We start from the raw sequence: 18395 nt of genomic DNA, 5'->3' as shown, positions 1-18395 counted from the left end.
TGTGTTTTTTTTTTTTTTGAGATTTTGTTTGTTTGTTTTTTTTCATTTCCACCCTAATCACTTCAAAAAATGCCCATTTCTACCCTAAAACTGAAAAATACTGCCATTTCTCCTCTTAGACACCCAAAAAACACTCATTTTCACCATAATTAACCCAAAAACACCTATTTTCTCCATAATAAAACCAAAAAACACCCATTTCTGTGCTAGCAATGTAAGGCTCCTTTTCATTATTTCTGTGTTTCTTTGAGTCTCCCCAATAATTGTTTTCTTTTGTAGCTTGCGGTGAAGAGGAGGATAATAGCGGTAACTAAAGGTTTAGTGATTATATGAAAAAGTATATTTATAAGGCGTGTATTGGTGGGAGTGATTTAGAAGTCTTGAAACATTTGTTATAAATAGTCTTTACTTATTTCAACTGTGGTTTTCTCTAATCAGTGGTAATACGAATAATAGGATTACATCATGTTGCGTCAGCCTACCAGTAACTCATAAGGTGTCATTCCCTAGCTTATAAAATATGTTAGTAATTTAGAATTCAATTATTAACTTCAACTAATGTCCAGCCTATATGCTCACCTTGCTAGCCAATTATTCCTGCATTTTTATTTAAACTCACGGTTCAGTAAAATTATTTGTGAAAGAAGAGAGAGAGAGAGAGAACTAGCTAAGGTTCCAATAACTTCAGAGGCCTGGGGGTGTTGAGGGAGAGAGCACAGAATGGCGTCTCCCTTCCCTCTGGCAACAGGTGGGTCTGTAGCTCTGAAATATTTGATTTTTCTTTTATTTAGAAGTGAATATTACTGTGTTCATGTTTATTATTCATGTCTCTAGTGAAGATATAGTGACTGTACGTGTTGACAGAATGGCGTCTCCCTTCCCTCTGGCAACAGATAAAATAGCCGGTGTTGGTCCCACGTGGAGACAGGCCACAGAGTCGTGGGAAAGTGTTAGCCATGTAATGTTTCTTTAGTCAAATATAGTCTACTGTGAATGTGTTGTGAGCAATATTATTGCCGTAGAGAAGTGATGGATGAAGGCTGTGACGCTAAAACTCGATAAAGTGTCATAGTGGGTCAGTCAACCCAAAGAATCCCATTTGTATTATTCATTTAATTATTTTTGCTATTTTTATATTTTTCGTTCCTCCTAATAAAGCCACACTGTAGGTGCTGTGTGATAATTAACCTCTCCCTACCCTCTGGCCATGACGATGAAGGCGAGAACCATTACCAATCAAAAATGTTTTCTTTTTTTCTATTGTGTGTGCGTGCTTCACCTCTTCTCTCTTCCTCTTCTTTTTTTTTTCTTCTTCACCGTGAAGATCTTTGCCTCGTCTCATTAGAGCTCTGATAGGACCGGTGAGGAGGAGGGAGGAGGGGGGAACCGGAGGAGGGGGCGGTTGGCGTTACAGCAACAAAAAAACAAAACACCCATTTCTACCCAAAAACTATCCTTCACTGAATATTTGGACCGAGGCTTCGAGATACGAGCTGAGCATGTTTTTTTTAGTGTTTTGAGGCAGCTTTAAATGTTTTGAGGTGTTTTTAGGTTGTTTTAAGTATTTTAGGTTAATGGAAGGAAGGAGAAAGCTTAAATACAGTAATAAGGCCAAAAAAAAGCCTTAAATGGAGAGTTTTAAAGTCAGCCTAGCTCATATTAAGCTGTTTTAAGTACTTTAAGTTACCAGAAGAGAGGAAGCTAAAATTTAATACGATAAGGAAAAAGCTTATTTCTTGCATTAGGAAGAGAAAAGCTTAATATTATTGACGTTTTTTTTATCAATTTCTTTCGATTTTATATTCAGTTTATTTATTTGTCATTATTTTTTAAGATAGTTTGTTTATTTTTTTTATTTTTCGCTCGTTTTCATAATAGGAATGTTTAATTTTAAATGTATTTTTTTTATTTTTCTTTTTTTCAGTTCTTCGAATTAATATCCAGTTAATTTATTTATTATTACTTGTTAGTGTGTCTAAGTACTTGCAAGGATCATTTATTTATTTATTATTATTTTTATTTTATTTTCTGTACGTTTTTTTTTTTTTTTTTTTTTTTTTTTTTTTTTTTTTTTTTTTAATGTAAACTTATTTCATCAATATTCCCATTTTCTGTTACTTGTTTATGCCAGGGGTGACAATAAACATGAAGATTATTACTGCTTTTAATCACACCGAGAGAGAGAGAGAGAGAGTAGGAGCATTTTAGTTGAGTCTATCATGCGCTGGTTCGTGCGTTTGCTGCGGTGACACGGTACAGCTGTGAGATAAATTTGCGTTCATAACCACGAAGGGGGTGTTCAAGGGGAAAAGGGCAGTGAGGAAGTGATGATATTTATATTATTTGAATTATTACTTGATAATATGTCAACTTTTGTGTGTGGGGGGGGAGAGGGGGGTGGAGAACTAGACACAGGTGGCGCTTGGGAGGGTGAGCGGCTGGCTGGAGTGTTTTGGGCGGCCCTGGTCAGTCTTGCCCTACACACTCTGGTAATAAGTGTTTCCGTATTCCCGGCAGCTTCTCTCTGTACCAAGCACCGCCACGCAGCACCAGAGAGCCATGAGTACGTAAGGTGAGCCCAGCGGTGCCACGGAGCACCAGAGAGCCATGAGTACTTAAGGTGAGCCCAGCGGTGCTAGCCTTCCCTCATTCAGCCTCACTGCCTTCACAGCTCCCCCCCCTTCTCCTCACTGTAGTGTCTTGTAGCTGTCTATTAATGATTTTTTTCGTTATTTAGGTAGTTTTTAGGGTTATTCATTTATTTTTAGGTTTTGTTTACATCTGAGTCTGGAAACAGTTGGAAATTTAGGCGAATATTGAAGGATCGTCAACATGTAAAGAAGCCGTCAGCTGAGGTACAGGCCGGGCGTCAGTGTTTTCAGCCATTATTTGCCTTGTCTCTCACTTATTGTAAGCCCAACATATCACAAGATACAGCCACATGTCTAGCTTTCATATGCGCTGGTCAGATATATCCGCCATTGCCTGGTTTTGGTGTCAGGAAGTAATAAATAAGGCAACATGGCCGCCGGCTCCTCCACTGAGGTCGGCCCCGAGGACATGTTCCGGCCTGTGGGTTCCAATATTTTTTATATTTTCCTCAATTACTTTATTTGGCTTCTATAGTAAGTTTTTATGGTTTCTAAAAATATTTTGTTGCTGTTGAAGTGTTTTTGTTGCTTCAGTTAAGTAACTGGGCTGAATTTTGTGTAGTTTTTTGACGTAAATATGGGGCCGTTTTCACGGTTATTTTTACCCACCCCGGTCCTTGGCTTTTTTATTTGAGGCTGTAGTGAAGCTTTTATTGCTTTAAAAAATCGTTTATGATTTTTAAAATGTTTTGCGTTCCTGTTGAGTTGAGTATGTGCATTTTAAAATGGTTTTTAATTCCGTTAAAAGTGGTGATTTTGTCATTTTGTAGATCCCTTATTTTTCTATTTCAGCTTGTAACTAACTTTGCATTGCTTTAAAAAATAGTTTCGATTTTTTGAATTGTTTTTTTACTGGTGTAAAGTGAAATGGGCGGACTTTTGAATGGTTTTAATGGTGTCAAAAGTTCCAACACTTTTTCCATATTTGTGTTGATATTTCTTTACAACTACTCAGGCTGGAGATGTTTTGATACTGTGAATATTAATTTAAGTAATTATCAAATCATAAAATAGAATGCATTCCAGCCTAGCTTCATTTTTTGTAAATGTCAGTTTCAAAATGAAATGCGTTACGTACGTAAACCAGCGGCCAGGGGCTCTCGCCTGTGACGTCATCAGCAGACTGGGACTTCTCCGGCTCCAGTGTCTCTTGGTCAATATTTACCGTAATTTCCAGTGTTTTCCAAGTATTTCCAGCTGTTTATAAACTCAGGTACGTAGATAGTAGTAGTAGAAGGAGGAAAATAAGAGAAATGGAGGAGGAGGAGGAGGAAGAAATAAGGAGAAATGGAGGAGGAGGAGGAGGAGACAAAACATGTAAATGGCAAGAAGACAATCTTTAGCTTAGTTACCCCTGATGCGCTGCCATTCTCTATTATTTGGTGTGTTTTGGGTCCTTTAAGTGTGTTTTAGGTGTATTTGGGAGTGTTGTGGGGTGTTTTGAGTGTGTGTTAGGCGTGTTGAAGAGTGTTTTGGGTGTATATTAGCTGTTATCAGTGTGTTTTGGGTGAATTTTTGGTGTTCAAGTGTGGTTTAGGTTATTTCTAGGTGTATTTTGTGTGTTTTGAGTGTTGTGGAGTGTTTTGAGTGTATTGTGGAGTGTTCTGGTGTGTTTGAGGGTGTATTGAGTGAGTGTGAGTGTGTCTTGAGTTTATTTTGGGTGTTTTAAGTGTTTTGGGTAAGTTTTTGGGTGTGTGTGGCGTCTTTTGGGTGTATTTGAGTGTGTGTGGAGTGTTCTGGGTGCGTTTGGGTGTGTTAGTTGTGTATTCTGTGGTGATGTGGGTGTTTTGGATGTTTTAAGTGTGTTTTGGGTGTGTTTGGATGAGTTTTGTGTGTATTTGGGTGTGTTTTGGGTATGTTTTGAGTGTGTTTGGGTGAGTTTTCTGGAGATTTTGGTGTGTTGAGTGTGTTTTGGTTGTTTTGAGTGTGTTTGGGTGAGTTTTGTGAGTATTTTGGTGTGTTTAGGGTGTGTTTTGGATGTTTTGAGTGTGTTTTGGATGTGTTTGGGTGAGTTTTGCGCTCTCTCCTTCCTAGGAACTCAAAAGACAAGAGTTTTGTAGGTATTTTGGTGTGTCTAACTACTACTACTACTACTACTACTACTACTACTACTACAACCAATCTTAACATAATCTACACTCAAAACACTTCCTGTTCCCCCTCCTCGCCCCTTCTACCCCCTTCCCCCACTGTCACCACCCCATCCCTCACCTGCCGCACAATTTCAGGTACATATGTCTGGAGTTCAAGGACAGGGCAGCAGCAGAGGAGGCAGTGAGGCAGAGGAACAATTACAAGCTAGACAAGCAGCACACGTTTCTCTGTAATCTCTTCACGGACTTTGAGAAATATGACAACATACATGAGGAGTTTGTCGCACCTGTCCCCGAGCCTTATAAGGTGTGTGTGTGTGTGTGTGTGTGTGTGTGAGGGGCAGGTTTGTGTGTTTGTGAGGGAGATAGATGGGAAAGGAAAGAGAGAAAGAGAGAGAGATTTTGTGTGTGCGCGTTTGTGAGAGAGAGAGAAAGCGAAGAATGTGTGTTTGTGAGAGAGAGAGAAGAGAGAAGAGAGTGTCACATCAACTAGAGTTTTTGAATGCTGAAATCTTATTAATTTGTCACTAGAACTGTAAAAACACCCTTAAAAACCCGTGGCGCTTCATCTAGAGCCTTTTGAATGTTGAAATCTTGTTAATCTGTCACTAGAATCATAAAAACACCCTTAAAAACCCATATAACTTCATCTAGAGCCTTTTGAATGCTGAAATCTTGTTAATCTGTTACTAGAATCGTAAAAACACCGTTGAAAACCCATATAACTTCATCTAGAGCCTTTTGAATGCTGAAATCTTGTAATCTGTCACTAGAACCGTAAAAACACCCTTAAAAACCCGTGTCGCTTCATCTAGAGATTTTGAATGCTGAAATCTTGTTAATCTTTCACTAGAACCATAAAAACACCCTTAAAAACCCGTGGCGCTTCATCTAGAGCCTTTTGAATGTTGAAATCTTGTTAATCTGTCACTAGAATCATAAAAACACCCTTAAAAACCCATATAACTTCATCTAGAGCCTTTTGAATGCTGAAATCTTGTTAATCTGTTACTAGAATCATAAAAACACCCTTAAAAACCCATATAACTTCATCTAGAGCCTTTTGAATGCTGAAATCTTGCTAATCTGTCACTAGAACCGTATAAACATCCTTAAAAAACCTTACCCTTGTTTTCACCCACTCCTGCCTCCTGGTGTCCGCTGGTGGAGTCCACGCCTTCCTTACCACTAACCAAGGAAGGTTTAAGTCATGGGTAATCCTAGGCGTGTTTGTGTGTGCTTTTTTGGGTGTTTGTGTATGTTTTTAGGTGTTTTGCGTGTGTTTTGGTGTTTTGGGGTGTTTTGTGATGTGGTGTTCGTGTGTGTTTTTGAGGTGTATTGGGTGTAAAGTGATATTAATTAACTGAATGAATGTAAATATAATTTCATGTTAATCTTAAGTAACTGAATGGAAACCTAACCTAACCAAACTTAACTTAACCTAACCTAACTTAACCTAAACTAACCTAACCTAACTTAACGTAACCAAACCTAACCTAACCAAATTTAACTTAACCTAACCTAACCAAACCTAACCAAACTTAACCTATCCTAACCTAACCCAACCTAACTTAACCTAACCTGTTCTGATGCAAGAGAGAAAGAGAAAGAGTGTATTTTAGTGTGTGTGAGAGAGAGAGAGAGAGAGTATTTTTTGTTGTGTGTGAGGAAGAGAGAAAATAAAAAAAAATAATTAAATTCTATGCTTCCTCCCTTCCTCCCATCCTCTCTCAGTGTATCCCAGCCTCTCCCAGTGCATCCCAGCCTCTCCCAGTCCAGCCTCTCAGTCCACCCCAGCCTCTCTTACTCCATCTCAGCCTCTCCCAGTGCATCCCAGCCTCTCCCAGTCCAGCCTCTCAGTCCACCCCAGCCTCTCTTACTCCATCTCAGCCTCTCTCAGTGCATCCCAGCCTCTCCCAGTCCACCCCAGCCTCCCCCAGTCCACTCCAGCCTCCTCTCCACCCTTCACTCACCACCCATTACTTTCCCACAGATTGGTGATGAGTATTTTACATTCCAGTCCACCCCAGCCTCCCCCAGTCCACTCCAGCCCCCTCTCCACCCTTCACTTACCACCCATTACTTTCCCACAGATTGGTGATGAGTATTTTACATTCATCACCAAGTGCCAGGACCCCAAGGCGTGCACGGTGCTGCTCAGGGGACCCAGCAAGGATATCCTGAATGAGGTGAGGGTGCTGTTGGATGGCCGGGAGTGTTTAAGTTGGTTTGATTTAAAGTTTTTTGTGTTTTTTGTGTTTTGTGTTTTTTTTTTTGGGGGGGGAGGAGATTCGGTTTAATTGTTTGTTTTTTTCATTTCCACCCTAATCACTTCAAAAAATGCCCATTTCTACCCTAAAAACTGAAAAATACTGCCATTTCTCCCCTTAAACACCCAAAAAAACACTCATTTTCACCATAATTAACCCCAAAACACCTATTTTCTCCATAATCAAACCAAAAAACACCCATTTCTGTGTTAGAAACAAAAAAAAAACCATTTCTACCCAGAAACACCCAAATAAACAAGATCTACTTGTAACAACCTAAAAAAAAATAAATAAATAAAAAATAAAAATAAAGATAAATAAATAAATAAATAAATACCTGACCTGACCTGACCTGACCCATACCCACAGGTGGAGAGGAACCTTCAGGACGCCCTTGGAGTGGCCCGGAACTTGGCCCAGGAGCCCCGTCTGGTCCCTGGGGGCGGCTCGGTGGACATGGCAGTCTCTAACTTCCTGCAGCAGAAGGCCAAGGGGGTGTCAGAGGTGAGGCAGTGGCCCTATTCTGCTCTTGCCCAGGCCCTTAAGGTATGTTGGGGGGTGAGGGGAAGGAGGAGGAGGAAGAGGGCTGTCTTAAATTGCTTATTAAATTGTCTTTATTCTCTAGCAGCAGACCAAAAACATGCCAAATTGTTTTGAAATGTCCCTAAAATTCCCTGAACCGTCTTGAAATGCCCTTAAATTTCCCAGAGCTGTCTTGAAATGCCCCTAAACTGTCTTAATATGCCCCTAAATTCCCTGAACTGTCTTGAAATGCCCCTAAAATTCCCTGAACTGTTTTGAAATGCCCCTAAATTCCCTGAACTGTCTTGAAATGCACCTAAAATTCTCTAAACTGTCTTGAAATGTTCCTAAATTCCCTGAACTATCTTCAAATGCCTCTAAATTCCCTGAACTGTCTTGAAATGCCCCTAAATTCCCTGAACTGTCTTGAAATGGCCCTAAAACTCTCTTGAAATGCCCCTAAAAATACCCTTAAAAACCCGTGTCACTTCATCTACAGCCATTTGAATGATAGTCTTGTTAATCTGTCACTAGAACCGTAAAAACACCTTAAAAACCCGTATCCCTTGAACTAGAGCCTTTTTGAATGCTGAAATCTTATCAATCTGTCACTAGAACCGTAAAAACGCCCTTGAAAACCCACATAACTTCATCTAGAGCCTTTTGAATGCTGATATCTTATTACTTTGTCACTAGAACCGTAAAAACACCCTTAAAAACCCGTGTCGCTTCATCTAGAGCCTTTTGAATGCTGAAATCTTGTTAATCTTTCACTAGAACCATAAAAATACCCTTAAAAACCCATATAACTTCATCTAGAGCCTTTTGAATGCTGATATCTTATTACTCTGTCACTAGAACCATAAAAATACCCTTAAAAACCCATATAACTTCATCTAGAGCCTTTTGAATGCTGAAATCTTGTTAATCTGCCACTAGAACCGTAAAAACACCCTTAAAAACCCTTATCCCTTCAACTAGAGGCTTTTGAATGCTGAAATCTTATTAATCTGTCACTAGAACTGTAAAAACACCCTTTGAAAACCCATATAACTTCAACTTTTGCGGTCTCTCCTTCCTGGGGACTCAAAAAGTTAACATTCAAATTTCCCGCAATTTTCCAATCCCTAGTAAGGAGAGAGCACGAGACAAGAATTTTGTAGGTATTTTGATGTGTCTAACATTTCTGCCAATATTACAGGATGGAGAGCTTCGGATACCACACGGAGTGGGGTGAAGGAGCCTTGGGGATGCCTGAAGGAGGGGCAGTGAAGGAGGGAGGCCTAGAGATGAAGGAAATGCAGAAAATTCCTGCAATACTGAACGCTTCTCTGGTCAGACTATCCTTCACTGAATATTTGGACCGAGGCTTCGAGATACGAGCTGAGCATCTGTTTTTTTTAGTGTTTTGAGGCAGCTTTAATTTTTTTTTTAGGTGTTTTTAGGTTGTTTTAATGTTATTTTGAGTATTTTAGGTTTGTGGAAGGAAGGAGAAAGCTTAAATACAGTAATAAGGCCGAAAAAAAGGCTTAAATTGAGAGTTTTATCAGCCTGGCGGATATTAAGCTGTTTTAAGTATTTTAAGTTACCAGAAGAGTGGAAGCTTAAATTTAATACTACAATAAGGAAAAAGCTTTTTTCTTGCATTAGGAAGAGAAAAGCTTAATATTATTGATGTTTTTTATCAATTTCTTTTGATTTTATATTCAGTTTATTTATTTGTCATTATTTTTAAGATCATTTTTTTATTTAAGATCATTTTTTTCATTTTTCCTTTTTTTCACTTCTTTGACTTAATATCCAGTTTATTTATTTATTATTACTTCTTAGTGTGTCTAAGTACTTGCAAGGATCATTTATTTAATTATTATTATTTTTATTTTATTTTCTGTATTTTTTTTTTTTTTTTTTATATATATATATATATATATTTTTTTTTATAATGTAAACTTATTACATCAATATTCCCGTTTTCTGTTACTTGTTCATGCCAGGGGTGACAATAAACATGAAGATTATTACTGCTTTTAATTCCACCGAGAGAGAGAGAGAGAGAGAGAGAGAGAGAGAGAGTGTAGGAGCATTTTAGTTGAGTCTATCCTGCGCTGGTTCCTACGTTTGCTGCGGTGACACGGTACAGCTGTGAGATAAATTTGCATTCATAACCACGAAGGGGGTGTTCAATGGGAAAAGGGCAGTGAGGAAGTGATGATATTTATATTATTTGAATTATTACTTGATAATATGTCAATATTTATTATTTTTTTTTTTTTGGTGTGTGTGTGTGTGTGTGTGTGTGTGAGTTGGGGGGGAGAGAGGGGGTGGAGAAGCAGACACAGGTGGCGCTTGGGAGGGTGAGCGGCTGGCTGGAGTGTTTTGGGCGGCCCTGGTCAGTCTTGCCCCACACACTCTGGTAATAAGTGTTTCCGTATTCCCGGCAGCTTCTCCCTGTACCAAGCACCGCCACGCAGCACCAGAGAGCCATGAGTAGTAAGGTGAGCCCAGCGGTGCCAGCCTCACTGCCTTCACAGCTTCCCCCTCCTCCTCCCTGTAGTGTCTTGTAGCCGTCTATTAAGGCTTTTTTCGTTATTTAGGTATTTTTTAGGGTTATTCATTTATATTTAAGTTTTGTTTACATCTGAGTCTGGAAACAGTTGGAAATTTAGGCGAATATTGAAGGATCGTCAACATGTAAAGAAGCCGTCAGCTGAGGTACAGGCCGGGCGTCAGTGTTTTCAGCCATTATTTGCCTTGTCTCTCACTTATTGTAAGCCCAACATATCACAAGATACAGCCACATGTCTAGCTTTCATATGCGCTGGTCAGATATATCCGCCATTGCCTGGTTTTGGTGTCAGGAAGTAATAAATAAGGCAACATGGCCGCCGGCTCCTCCACTGAGGTCGGCCCCGAGGACATGTTCCGGCCTGTGGGTTCCAATATTTTTTATATTTTCCTCAATTACTTTATTTGGCTTCTATAGTAAGTTTTTATGGTTTCTAAAAATATTTTGTTGCTGTTGAAGTGTTTTTGTTGCTTCAGTTAAGTAACTGGGCTGAATTTTGTGTAGTTTTTTGACGTAAATATGGGGCCGTTTTCACGGTTATATTTACCCACCCCGGTCCTTGGCTTTTTTATTTGAGGCTGTAGTGAAGCTTTTATTGCTTTAAAAAATCGTTTATGATTTTTAAAATGTTTTGCGTTCCTGTTGAGTTGAGTATGTGCATTTTAAAATGGTTTTTAATTCCGTTAAAAGTGGTGATTTTGTCATTTTGTAGATCCCTTATTTCTCTATTTCAGCTTGTAACTAACTTTGCATTGCTTTAAAAAATAGTTTCGATTTTTTGAATTGTTTTTTTACTGGTGTAAAGTGAAATGGGCGGACTTTTGAATGGTTTTAATGGTGTCAAAAGTTCCAACACTTTTTCCATATTTGTGTTGATATTTCTTTACAACTACTCAGGCTGGAGATGTTTTGATACTGTGAATATTAATTTAAGTAATTATCAAATCATAAAATAGAATGCATTCCAGCCTAGCTTCATTTTTTGTAAATGTCAGTTTCAAAATGAAATGCGTTACGTACGTAAACCAGCGGCCAGGGGCTCTCGCCTGTGACGTCATCAGCAGACTGGGACTTCTCCGGCTCCAGTGTCTCTTGGTCAATATTTACCGTAATTTCCAGTGTTTTCCAAGTATTTCCAGCTGTTTATAAACTCAGGTACGTAGATAGTAGTAGTAGAAGGAGGAAAATAAGAGAAATGGAGGAGGAGGAGGAGGAAGAAATAAGGAGAAATGGAGGAGGAGGAGGAGGAGACAAAACATGTAAATGGCAAGAAGACAATCTTTAGCTTAGTTACCCCTGATGCGCTGCCATTCTCTATTATTTGGTGTGTTTTGGGTCCTTTAAGTGTGTTTTAGGTGTATTTGGGAGTGTTGTGGGGTGTTTTGAGTGTGTGTTAGGCGTGTTGAAGAGTGTTTTGGGTGTATATTAGCTGTTATCAGTGTGTTTTGGGTGAATTTTTGGTGTTCAAGTGTGGTTTAGGTTATTTCTAGGTATATTTTGTGTGTTTTGAGTGTTGTGGAGTGTTTTGAGTGTATTGTGGAGTGTTCTGGTGTGTTTGAGGGTGTATTGAGTGAGTGTGAGTGTGTCTTGAGTTTATTTTGGGTGTTTTAAGTGTTTTGGGTAAGTTTTTGGGTGTGTGTGGCGTCTTTTGGGTGTATTTGAGTGTGTGTGGAGTGTTCTGGGTGCGTTTGGGTGTGTTAGTTGTGTATTCTGTGGTGATGTGGGTGTTTTGGATGTTTTAAGTGTGTTTTGGGTGTGTTTGGATGAGTTTTGTGTGTATTTGGGTGTGTTTTGGGTATGTTTTGAGTGTGTTTGGGTGAGTTTTCTGGAGATTTTGGTGTGTTGAGTGTGTTTTGGTTGTTTTGAGTGTGTTTGGGTGAGTTTTGTGAGTATTTTGGTGTGTTTAGGGTGTGTTTTGGATGTTTTGAGTGTGTTTTGGATATGTTTGGGTGAGTTTTGCGCTCTCTCCTTCCTAGGGACTCAAAAGACAAGAGTTTTGTAGGTATTTTGGTGTGTTTAACTACTACTACTACTACTACAACCAATACTAACACAATCTACACTCAAAATCCTTCCTTCTCCCCCTCCTCGCCCCTTCTACAAATTTCCCTCCCCATCACCTGCCGCACAATTCCAGGTACATGTGTCTGGAGTTCAAGGACAGGGCAGCAGCAGAGGAGGCAGTGAGGCAGAGGAACAATTACAAGCTAGACAAGCAGCACACGTTTCTCTGTAATCTCTTCACGGACTTTGAGAAATACGACAACATACCTGAGGAGTTTGTCGCACCCGTCCCCGAGCCTTATAAGGTGTGTGTGTGTGTGTGTGTGTGTGTGTGTGTGTGTGTGTGTGTGTGTGAGGGGCAGGTTTGTGTGTTTGTGAGGGAGATAGATGGGAAAGGAAAGAGAGAGAGAGAGAGAGAGAGAGAGAGAGAGTGTGTCGCTTCAACTAGAGCCTTTTGAATGCTGAAATCTTGTTAATCTTTCACTAGAACCGTAAAAACACCCTTGAATACCTGTGTCGCTTCATCTAGAGCCTTTTGAATGCTGAATATGCCACTAAATTCCCTGAACTAAATTTCACTGAATATGCCACTAAATTCACTAATATGCCACTAAATTCCCTGAACTGTCTTGAAATGCCCCTAAAATTCCCTGAGCTGTCTTGAAATGCCCCTAAATTCCCTGAACTGTCTTGAAATGCCCCTAAATTCCCTGAACTGTCTTGAAATGCCCCTAAAAATACCCTTAAAAACCCATGTCACTTTATCTACAGCCATTTGAATGATAGTCTTGTTAATCTGTCACTAGAACCGTAAAAACACCCTTAAAAACCCCGTATCCCTTGAACTAGAGCCTTTTGAATACTGAAATCTTATTAATCTGTCACTAAAACAGTAAAATATACCCTTAAAAACCCGTGTCGCTTCATCTAGAGCCTTTTGAATGCTGAAATCTTGTTAATCTTTCACTAGAACTGTAAAAACACCCTTAAAAACCCTTATCCCTTCAACTAGAGGCTTTTGAATGCTGAAATCTTATTAATCTGTCACTAGAACTGTAAAAACATCCTTGAACACCCATACAACTTCAACTAGAGCCTTTTGAATGTTGAAATCTTGTTAATCTGCCACTTTAACGGTAAAAACACCCTTAAATGTGTTTTGGGTGAGTTTTGCGCTCTCTCCTTCATAGGGACTCAAAAAGTGAACATTCAAATTTCCCACAATTTTCCAATCCCTAGTAAGGAGAGACTGTGAGATAAGAGTTTTGTAGGTATTTTGGTGTGTGTAACATTTCTGCCAATATTACAGGATGGAGAGCTTAGGATACCACATGGAGGGGGGTGAAGGAGCCTTGGGGATGCCTGAAGGAGGGGCAGTGAAGGAGGGAGGCCTAGAGATGAAGGAAATGCAGAAAATTCATGCAATACTGAACGCTTCTCTGGTCAGACTATCCTTCACTGAATATTTGGACCGAGGCTTCGAGATACGACCTGAGCATCTGTTTTATTTGTGTGTGTTTTGAGGCAGCTTTAAGTGTTTTTAGGTGTTTTTAGGTTGTTTTAATGTTGTTTTGAGTATTTTAGGTTTGTAGAAGGAAGGAGAAAGCTTAAATACAGTAATAAGGCCGAAAAAAAGGCTTAAATTGAGAGTTTTAAAGTCAGCCTAGCGGATATTAAGCTGTTTTAAGTATTTTAAGTTACCAGAAGAGAGGAAGCTTAAATTTAATACTACGATAAGGAAAAAGCTTATTTCTTGCATTAGGAAGAGAAAAGCTTAATATTATTGACGTTTTTTATCAATTTCTTTCGATTTTGTATTCAGTTTATTTATTTGTCATTGTTTTTTAAGATTATTTTTTTAATTTTCTTTATTTTTTGCTCGTTTTCATAATAGGAATGTTTAATTTTGGATGTATTTTTTTCATTTTTTTTTCACTTCTTCGACTTAATATCAAGTTTATTTATTTATTATTACTTCTTAGTGTGTCTAAGTACTTGCAAGGATTATTTATTTATTTATTATTCTTTTTATTTTATTTTCCTTTTTTTTTTTTTATGTAAACTTATTTAATCTATATTCCCGTTTTCTGTTACTTGTTCATGCCAGGGGTGACAATAAACATGAAGATTATTACTGCTTTTAATCCCACCGAGAGAGAGAGAGAGAGAGAGAGAGAGAGAGAGAGAGAGAGAGAATCCCATCAATTATTTCAACCCTCTTCATTATGAGAAGAAAAGCTTTGAGTGTATTTGAGTGTGTTTGGGGGTGTTTTGGATCCGTTTGGGTGTGTGTGGGGTCTTTTGAGTGTATTTGAGTGTGTATGGGGGTGTTCTGCATGCGTTTGGGTGTGTGCAGGGTCTCTCTCTCTCTCTCTCTCTCTCTCTCTCTCTCTCTCTCTCTCTCTCTCTCTCTCTCTCTCTCTCTCTCTCTCTCTCTCTCTCTCTCTTTCAAGTGTCTTTACTGTTCTAGCGATAGTTTAAAAACATTTCTACATTACTCATCGGAAAAACACGCCTTTAAAAGGTTCTAATCGAAGTGACACAGGTTTTTAATGATGTTTTTACGGTTCTAGTGCCAGATTAACAACTTTTCTATATTATTAAGAGGAGAAAAGCTTTTGAAAACCCTGCTAATCATCTTTATGGCTTTGGGAAACAGTCGTAAGGAGAGAGAGAGAGAGTAGAAGCATGTTAGTTAATCTTATCCTGCGCTGGTTCGTGTGTTTGCTGCGGTGACACGGTGCAGCAGTGAGTGAAATTTGGAATCATAATTACCTAAGGAGTGTTCAGTGGGGAAACGTCAGTGAGGATATTTGTATTATTTGAATTATTACTTGATAATATGTCAACTTTTGTGTGTGTGTGTGAGGGTGGGTGGAGGAGCAGACACAGGTGGCGCTTGGGAGGGTGAGCGGCTGGCTGGAGTGTTTTGGCCCTGGTCAGTCTTGCCCTACACACTCTGGTAATAAGTGTTTCCGTATTCCCGGCAGCTTCTCCCTGTACCAAGCACCGCCACGCAGCACCAGAGATCCATGAGTACGTAAGGTGAGCCCAGCGGTGCCACGGAGCACCAGAGAGCCATGAGTACTTAAGGTGAGCCCAGGGTTGCTAGCCTTCCCTCATTCAGCCTCACTGTCTTCACAGCTTCCCCCCTCCTCCTCACTGTAGTGTCTTGTAGCTGTCTATTAATGTTTTTTTTCGTTATTTAGGTATTTTTTAGGGTTATTCATTTATTTTTAGGTTTTGTTTACATCTGAGTCTGGAAACAGTTGCATCCCAGTGCATCCCAGCCTCTCCCAGTGCATCCCAGCCTCTCCCAGTGCATCCCAGCCTCTCCCACTTCACCCCAGCCTCTCCCATTCCACCCCAGCCTCTCTCAGTCCATCCCAGCCTCTCTCACTCCATCTCAGCCTCCCCCAGTGCATCCCAGCCTCTCCCAGTGCATCCCACCCTCTCCCAGTCCACCTCAGCCTCCCTAAGTCCACTCCAGCCCCCTCTCCACCCTTCACTCATCACCCATTACTTTCCCACAGATTGGTGATGAGTATTTTACATTCATCAGCAAGTGCCAGGACCCCAAGGCATGCACGGTGCTGCTCAGGGGACCCAGCAAGGATATCCTGAATGAGGTGAGGGTGCTGTTGGATGAATGGGAGTGTTTAAGTTGGTTTGATTTAAATTTTTTTGTGTTTTTTGTGTGTTTTTTGTGTTTGTTTTGTGTGTTTTTTTTTTTTTTGGAGATTTTTTTTTTTGTTTGTTTTTTTAATTTCCACCCTAATCACTTCAATAAATGCCCATTTCTACCCTAAAAACTGAAAAATACTGCCATTTTTCCTCTTAGACACCAAAAAAAAACACTCATTTTCACCATAATTAACCCAAAAACACCTATATTCTCCATAATAAAACCAAAAAACACCGATTTCTGTGCTAGAAACAAAAAAAAAAAAAAACACCCATTTCTACCCAAAAACTATCCTTCACTGAATATTTGGACTGAGGCTTCGAGATACGAGCTTGTCATGTTTTTCTTTAGTGTTTTGAGGCAGCTTTAAATGTTTTTAGGTGTTTTTAGGTTGTTTTAAGTATTTTAGGTTAATGGAAGGAAGGAGAAAGCTTAAATACAGTAATAAGGCCAAAAAAAAAGGCTTAAATGGAGAGTTTTAAAGTCAGCCTAGCGCATATTAAGCTGTTTTAAGTATTTTAAGTTACCAGAAGAGAGGAAGCTAAAATTTAATACTACGATAAGGAAAAAGCTTATTTCTTGCATTAGGAAGAGAAAAGCTTAATATTATTGACGTTTTTTTTATCAATTTCTTTCGATTTTATATTCATTTTATTTATTTGTCATTATTTTTTAAGATAATTTGTTTATTTTTTATATTTTTCGCTCGTTTTCATAATAGGAATGTTTAATTTTGAATGTTTTTTTTTCATTTTTCTTTTTTTTCACTTCTTCGACTTAATATCCAGTTAATTTATTTATTATTACTTGTTAGTGTGTCTAAGTATTTGCAAGGATCATTTATTTATTTATTATTATTTTTATTTTATTTTCTGTACGTTTTTATTTCTATTTATTTTTATTTTTTTTTTATAATGTAAACTTATTTCATCAATATTCCCATTTTCTGGTACTTGTTCATGCCAGGGGTGACAATAAACATGAAGATTATTACTGCTTTTAATCCCACCGAGAGAGAGAGAGAGAGAGAGAGAGAGAGAGAGAGAGAGAGAGAGAGAGAGAGTAGGAGCATTTTAGTTGAGTCTATCCAGCGCTGGTTCGTGCGTTTGCTGCGGTGACACGGTACAGCTGTGAGATAAATTTGCGTTCATAACCACGAAGGGGGTGTTCAAGGGGAAAAGGGCAGTGAGGAAGTGATGATATTTATATTATTTGAATTATTACTTGATAATATGTCAACTTTTGTGTGTGGGGCGGAGGAGAGAGGGGGTGGAGAAGTAGACACAGGTGGCGCTTGGGAGGGTGAGCGGCTGGCTGGAGTGTTTTGGGCGGCCCTGGTCAGTCTTGCCCTACACACTCTGGTAATAAGTGTTTCCGTATTCCCGGCAGCTTCTCTCTGTACCAAGCACCGCCACGCAGCACCAGAGAGCCATGAGTACGTAAGGTGAGCCCAGCGGTGCCACGGAGCACCAGAGAGCCATGAGTACTTAAGGTGAGCCCAGCGGTGCTAGCCTTCCCTCATTCAGCCTCACTGCCTTCACAGCTTCCCCCCTCCTCCTCACTGTAGTGTCTTGTAGCTGTCTATTAAGGCTTTTTTCGTTATTTAGGTAGTTTTTAGGGTTATTCATTTATTTTTAGGTTTTGTTTACATCTGAGTCTGGAAACAGTTGGAAATTTAGGCGAATATTGAAGGATCGTCAATATGTAAACAAGCCGTCAGCTGAGGGACAGGCCGGGCGTCAGTGTTTTCAGCCATTATTTGCCTTGTCTCTCACTTATTGTAAGCCCAACATATCACAAGATACAGCCACATGTCTAGCTTTCATATGCGCTGGTCAGATATATCCGCCATTGCCTGGTTTTGGTGTCAGGAAGTAATAAATAAGGCAACATGGCCGCCGGCTCCTCCACTGAGGTCGGCCCCGAGGACATGTTCCGGCCTGTGGGTTCCAATATTTTTTATATTTTCCTCAATTACTTTATTTGGCTTCTATAGTAAGTTTTTATGGTTTCTAAAAATATTTTGTTGCTGTTGAAGTGTTTTTGTTGCTTCAGTTAAGTAACTGGGCTGAATTTTGTGTAGTTTTTTGACGTAAATATGGGGCCGTTTTCACGGTTATTTTTACCCACCCCGGTCCTTGGCTTTTTTATTTGAGGCTGTAGTGAAGCTTTTATTACTTTAAAAAATCGTTTATGATTTTTAAAATGTTTTGCGTTCCTGTTGAGTTGAGTATGTGCATTTTGAAATGGTTTTTAATTCCGTTAAAAGTGGTGATTTTGTCATTTTGTAGATCCCTTATTTCTCTATTTCAGCTTGTAACTAACTTTGCATTGCTTGAAAAAATAGTTTCGATTTTTTGAAGTGTTTTTTTACTGGTGTAAAGTGAAATGGGCGGACTTTTGAATGGTTTTAATTGTGTCAAAAGTTCCAACACTTTTTCCATATTTGTGTTGATATTTCTTTACAACTACTCAGGCTGGAGATGTTTTGATACTGTGAATATTAATTTAAGTAATTATCAAATCATAAAATAGAATGCATTCCAGCCTAGCTTCATTTTTTGTAGGGGTCAATTTCAAAATGAAATACGTTACGTACGTAAG

At 39.2% G+C, this 18395-nt stretch overlaps 1 protein-coding gene across 4 annotated transcripts; it reads left to right on the top strand.

The window, feature by feature from the left end:
- Nucleotides 1-2348: 2348 nt before the first annotated feature.
- On the top strand, nt 2349-14237 carry LOC135096039 (uncharacterized). 4 transcript variants are annotated; one of them, XM_063997237.1, is made up of 5 exons: nt 2349-2572; nt 4880-5051; nt 6838-6933; nt 7384-7560; nt 13416-14237. In XM_063997237.1, the coding sequence occupies exons 1-5, from the start codon at nt 2364-2366 to the stop codon at nt 13449-13451; spliced, it is 690 nt and encodes a 229-aa protein (XP_063853307.1). In that variant the 5' UTR covers nt 2349-2363; the 3' UTR covers nt 13452-14237. The 4 variants fall into 4 exon arrangements, with proteins under 4 accessions (XP_063853307.1, XP_063853308.1, XP_063853309.1 ...); XM_063997238.1 differs by lacking the exon at nt 13416-14237 and adding an exon at nt 8738-9554 and having other exon boundaries at nt 2349-2563; XM_063997239.1 differs by lacking the exon at nt 13416-14237 and adding an exon at nt 8738-9554 and having other exon boundaries at nt 7384-7518.
- The last annotated feature ends 4158 nt before the right edge of the window (nt 14238-18395 follow it).

The sequence above is a fragment of the Scylla paramamosain genome, unplaced genomic scaffold (assembly GCF_035594125.1).
Source record: "Scylla paramamosain isolate STU-SP2022 unplaced genomic scaffold, ASM3559412v1 Contig2, whole genome shotgun sequence".
In the NCBI taxonomy this organism is placed as follows: Eukaryota; Metazoa; Arthropoda; class Malacostraca; order Decapoda; family Portunidae; genus Scylla; species Scylla paramamosain.
Note: the sequence above shows the minus strand (reverse complement) of the source record. Positions and strands in the feature narration are given on the sequence as shown.